The sequence below is a fragment of the Diaphorina citri genome, unplaced genomic scaffold, assembly GCF_000475195.1.
Source record: "Diaphorina citri unplaced genomic scaffold, Diaci psyllid genome assembly version 1.1 scaffold4154, whole genome shotgun sequence".
NCBI classification, from domain to species: Eukaryota; Metazoa; Arthropoda; class Insecta; order Hemiptera; family Psyllidae; genus Diaphorina; species Diaphorina citri.
Window position 1 is genome coordinate 16,090 of NW_007381553.1, and position 5,217 is coordinate 21,306.

General features: G+C 41.3%; 2 protein-coding genes across 3 annotated transcripts in view; both read right to left on the reverse strand.

Annotated features, from left to right (window-relative positions):
* Positions 1 to 1,108, reverse strand: part of LOC103520835 (E3 ubiquitin-protein ligase UBR5) — a 15,219-nt gene extending 14,111 nt beyond the window's left edge. Inside the window, exon 1 of one of the 2 annotated variants that reach the window (XM_008485932.3) lies at positions 396 to 501. In XM_008485932.3, the coding sequence (XP_008484154.1) occupies positions 396 to 481 (86 nt within the window). In that variant the 5' untranslated portion in view covers positions 482 to 501. Of the gene's footprint in view, positions 1 to 395; positions 502 to 983 lie in introns of those variants that run through there. The other variant, XM_008485931.3, reaches the window with a different exon arrangement.
* Positions 1,109 to 2,204: 1,096 nt separating this feature from the next.
* LOC108253881 (circumsporozoite protein-like) lies at positions 2,205 to 4,912 on the reverse strand (the record flags this gene model as incomplete). Its single annotated transcript, XM_017448643.1, is given in 2 exon segments — positions 2,205 to 2,415; positions 4,771 to 4,912. Coding segments are annotated over 2 exon segments (353 nt in total), but the record flags the coding sequence as incomplete, so codon positions are not given.
* Positions 4,913 to 5,217: the final 305 nt, after the last annotated feature.

The following is a 5,217-nucleotide window of genomic DNA, read 5'->3' on the forward strand; positions in this document are numbered from 1 at the left end:
GTTTTCTTTTTCCTGCCTTTTTTTTTTTTTTTTTTTTTTTTTTTTTTTTTTTTAACTGAGAATAAGTATTTACCTGTAGCCCCAAATTAAACGGATTTTTGAATTTGCGTAAATTACCTACTAGGTACCTTTTTCATGTACCTTGAATGACAGGCAATAATTTTGTGCTTTGACCAGCTTTCAACAAAGAGCATAGGTACCTATTATTATGTCTCTCCTAAGAGAAAACTTACACAAAGTACCTAGAGTTATTATTATTTTATTAATTTACTTTCTCTTATTTCTCATCACAAGATTGAACAGGGTAAATAATAAGAAAGTAATATTCCTTTTAAAAAATAAGAATAAAATTAATCTTTTTTTTTTTCAGTTTCAGATTTTTCTCCTCGACTCACCTAAAGTTCAAATCGAGCACCGAGAACAGGCTGGTCAGGTTTTTGTTCTCCGAATCCACCACGAGCTGTCGTAGGGATTCGTACATCACCGGATCGAAGAAAGCGAGGTCATTTTATTTATTTAATGTTTAAATTATTTATTTCTAGAACAGCAAAAATCAAAATTTGAAAAACAATAATATATATATACAGTGTGTACACGGTACGGGGTGTCACGCTAAGGGAAGGCTGAGAGGCTGGGGCATAAGAAGAAATAGTCCTAATGTGTTTACAAATCTATTAAGTCCATGTCAAAGCTGTAGATTAGAAGTTATTAGAAACCCCATTTGGCTAACTTTATACATCCGAGTGCAACTTCTAGACCAGTGGTTCTCAAACTTTTTTGCATGGCGACCCTTTGGGGATTTTCTCATTTTTTCACGCCCCCCCTACCTTACCCAACCCCTCGGTATATTATTTTTACCTATGGGTTTTATGGAACAACGATGGGTATGCTACGACACAGACCACTTGGGTCCTCACCTTTTTAAAAAATAAAATTAAAATTAATCTTTTTTTTCCAGTTTCAGATTTTTCTCCTCGACTCACCTAAAGTTCAAATCGAGCACCGAAAACAGGCTGGTCAGGTTTTTGTTCTCCGAATCCACCACGAGCTGTCGGAGCGACTCGTACATCACCGGATCGAAGAAAGCGAGGTCATGGAACCGGATGGGTCTGCCCAGGATGTACTTGATCACATGTCGGTTCAGGAACAGAGGGCAGAGCTCGTTCTGCAGGAGACACAGGCCGAGGATACGGCCCGTGTTGCGAAACGCGTTGATACGTTCGTACGAGGCTGGGGAACAGAGAGACGCAGAGTAGAATAAGGTTAAAAACATTTTTTTTTTTCAATCAATCAAATCAAATCGTTGTTGTTGTTGTTGTTGTTTTTGTTGGTTGTTGTTGTTGTTGTTTTAGCGGCTTTAGCTTTCGCCGAATGGCAATAGCAGAATAAAGAAAAGATATCTTTTTATATCTGCTATACACCGGGGTGATGGTCTCTAGCTCTAGCCATGTTAAATAAATTGGCTCGCTCGTCCTGAACCGCAGTCAACCATCGTCTTTTTTACTTCGTTCCTTGACATGAGTATAATCTGAACAGAATAGATAATATAGAATATACCAGAGTTTATACGCTTTTCCCCAGCAAAATAAGGGTGGAGGTACTTAAAAATCAGTAAGATTACCCCTTCATAAAAAAAAAATGCAATATGCGGAACGTCAATGAATATGAGAGGGAATGCGCCGCAGCCGAGAAAAAAAAACTTGATATTTAATTTGAACATTTTTAATTTTTGACCGGGTGGCAAATTCCATGACTTTTCCAGGTTTTCTTTAAATTTTCACGATATTCCATGACTTTTTGGTCGATTTTCAGATTCCATGACTATTCCAGGTTTTCCAGTTTTTCCAGGTCGCGTATAAACTATAAACCCTGTATACTTACCTTGTTTATCCTGCTTGAATAAGACTAAAAAGTCCCTTTACCCCAGCAGTCTAAACAAGGTCTCGTGTATTTTTTGGATTTAACATAGTACAATACGTCATAATGTTTACAACAAATCTTGCTTAGTTATTAAAAAAAAAAAAATAAAATAAAATAAAATAAAAAAATAAATAAAAATATCCTCTTGTCAGGGAGCTGACAAAAAAAATCCATTATTCTCACCTTTCCCCTGGCGGGGCGAATAGAATCCCTGCTTGCCGGGACAGTAGAAGAGCGGGGCGTTGTCTTCGCCCGCGCCCGTTCCATCCTCTGCCCCGCCTTGCTCAGAGTCTAGGCGGCTCGAGGCTCCCGGCCCGCCGACTCAGATTCCCCGTGGCCCGAGCCCAGACGGGATTTCCGCCCGTAGACGAGGCTTCGCTCTCCCGCACATTGTGGTTGGCACTGCGCCCCTCCGCTGGCCCCTGTGCTGCCCGCCGGCACTCGAAGTCTCCGCTCGTCCGCTTTTGATTCAGACTCACGAGAGACTTCGAGTGTCTGAAATCAATCAACAAGAATGTATACAACCATAAATGGTCGCGTTTTCGAGGAAGCGAATTTCTTCATTATTTATATTCTTACTTGTAACCTAAGCACCAGCTTAGCTGAGAAGGGGTTACCAATGTACAATTGGTACATACTTCATTATTAGCGAAAATAGCTTTTTATTATCAAGAAGTGTTTTACAAAAAATGCGACCCTTGTGAACCAAAGTCAGAAGTGATTCAAGGAGTTTTTTGCCTGATTATTGTTCCATACATAATTCCACGAATATTTACTTCTTCACATCATGTGAGAATCTATTCTTTGTGCATGGAAAATCCAAAAATGGGCATGAAAAAGATAAGGGAAACTGTTAAATCTCTCCAAAGAAATCTAAAATAACGTCAATTATTTGCGTTGGGGTAAAAAAAAGCCTCGCGAAAAAAATCTGCGTTTGCCTGCAGATCCGAAACTCATAACTGCGAATCTATCGCGAACAAACCGCGCGGATACGCCGCGAACCAGCACCGCGTATACCGCGAGCAACAACCGCGGATTTACGGAACAAAGCGGATACCGCCGCAACAAACGCGAATACCGCGAACACACCGCGGGATACCGCGACAACGGAATACCGCGAAACAAACCGCGGGATACCGCGCACAAACCGCGCGATACCGCGATACACAAAAACGCGGATACGCGAACCAAACCGCAGATACCGCGAAATAGGTGACGCGTATCACAGACGAATGAATCGCATGAGAGGACTTTCCACCGATGTCGACTTAATGAAAATGAAGGGGAAATGAGTAAATTAAGTCCAAACTTCAAACCTATGGTCAAAATGTAGGAGAATCCTCTCCTCAACCCCCTACATTTCCCCTGACCCCCTACATGGTTTTTGGTAGTAGGGGGTCAAGGGGAGGTTTCTTCAGACCTAGATTTTTGTCAGAGCTCATTCTCTCTTCTGCTTTCAGACTGGAAGGTTCTCTCTGCTCCCTCTCTCCTCTCTGTGATATCTCCAAATATTTCAACATGATTTTTTTTTTCAACAAGAGTTTCCATTAGAGTATTTAAGATGACCAAGGAGTGTTTCCTATGTAACTTTTCACGAGAAATCGATCGGTGTACATGTAAGGGTTCTAGGAATGATGGTTCACGAAATATGCGCTTGTAACAAGCCAATATCAGAAAATTTCGAAAGTTGTATCCACTTTTTTTTACACCAATATTTTACGAGATACAGCCTGATTTCCTCGAATTTGCCATCAAAAATCTTGTCAAAAGAGAACATGATTTTTCACGAAATATGCGCTTGTAACAAGCCAGTATCAAAAAATTCCGAAAGTTGTATCCACTTCTTTTTTACACCAATATTTTACGAGATACAGCCTGATTTCCTCGACTTTGCCATCAAAAATTTTGTCAAAAGAGAACGAATGTGGTGCCATCAAATTCATTCATTTCCTGAAAAGGAAGATTCGATGATGCCCCTACACCTAAGGTCAGCCATTCACTATCAGGTTGTGGTGCCATCAAATTCATTCATTTCCTGAAAAGGAAGATTCGATGATGCCCCTACACCTAAGGTCAGCCATTCACTATCAGGTTTCCTGAAAAGGAAGATTCGATGATGCCCCTACACCTAAGGTCAGCCATTCACTATCAGGTAGACCTGACAGGTACACCTGATCAGGTCCGCCTGTCAGGTCTACCTGATAGTATGTGTGCTCATCAGGTAGACCTGGCAGACGGACCTGCTGGTGAGTGGCTGGCCTAAGCCTCAGAGTATGAAGTTTAGCACTAGAAATGTACAATGTCTTTTATTATAATGTCAATTGTAACTGCTGGGCTAAGAGAGCAAAACCCCGCCACAAGACCTTGGCAATTTTACAGTGGTGTTACACCTCTAATGAAGAGTATGTCTTTTATTATGTGTCAATTGTAACTGCTGGGCTAAGAGAGCAAAACCCCGCCACAAGACCTTGGCAATTTTACAGTGGTGTTACACCTCTAATGAAGAGATCACACACTATCAGGTAGAGCTGACACTACCTGACAGGTAAACCTGATCAGGTCTACCTGATACATGATGAGAACACACACTATCAGGTAGACCTGACACTACCTGATAGGTAAACCTGATCAGGTCTACCTGATACATGATGAGAACACACACTATCAGGTAGAACTGATCAGGCGCACCTGTCGTCAGGTCTACCTGATAGTAAGTGACTGGCCTGATGAAGAGATCACCCACGAGGGTGTCGAGTGTTGAGCCTAGTGATGGGTAAATACCCGGGTACTTATTTTTGGGGTAAATACCCTGGGTATTTACCCGGGAAAATACCCAATTTTTATAAATACCCCCCCTGGCCCGAGCCCGAGGATTTCGCCCGAGACGAGCTTCCTCCCCCGCCACTTGTGTTGGCACCGCTGGCCCCTGTGCTGCCCGCCGCACTCGAGTCTCCGCTGCCGCTTTGATTCAGACTCACGAGAACGTCGATGTCTGAAATCAAAAAGAATTATAAAACCATAAATTAGATCAGCGTTTTCGAAGGAAGGAATTTCTATTATTTATATTTTACTTGTAACCCAACACCAGCTTAGCTGAAAGGGGTTACCAATGTACAATTGTACATACTTTATTAACGAAAAATACTTTTTATTATAAAAGTGTTTACAAAAAATGCGAACACCTTTGAACCAATCAGAAGGATTCAAGGAGTTTTTTGCCTGATTATTGTTCCATACATAATTTCAGAATATTTACTTCTCAAATCATGTGAGAATCTATTCTTTGTCATGGAAATC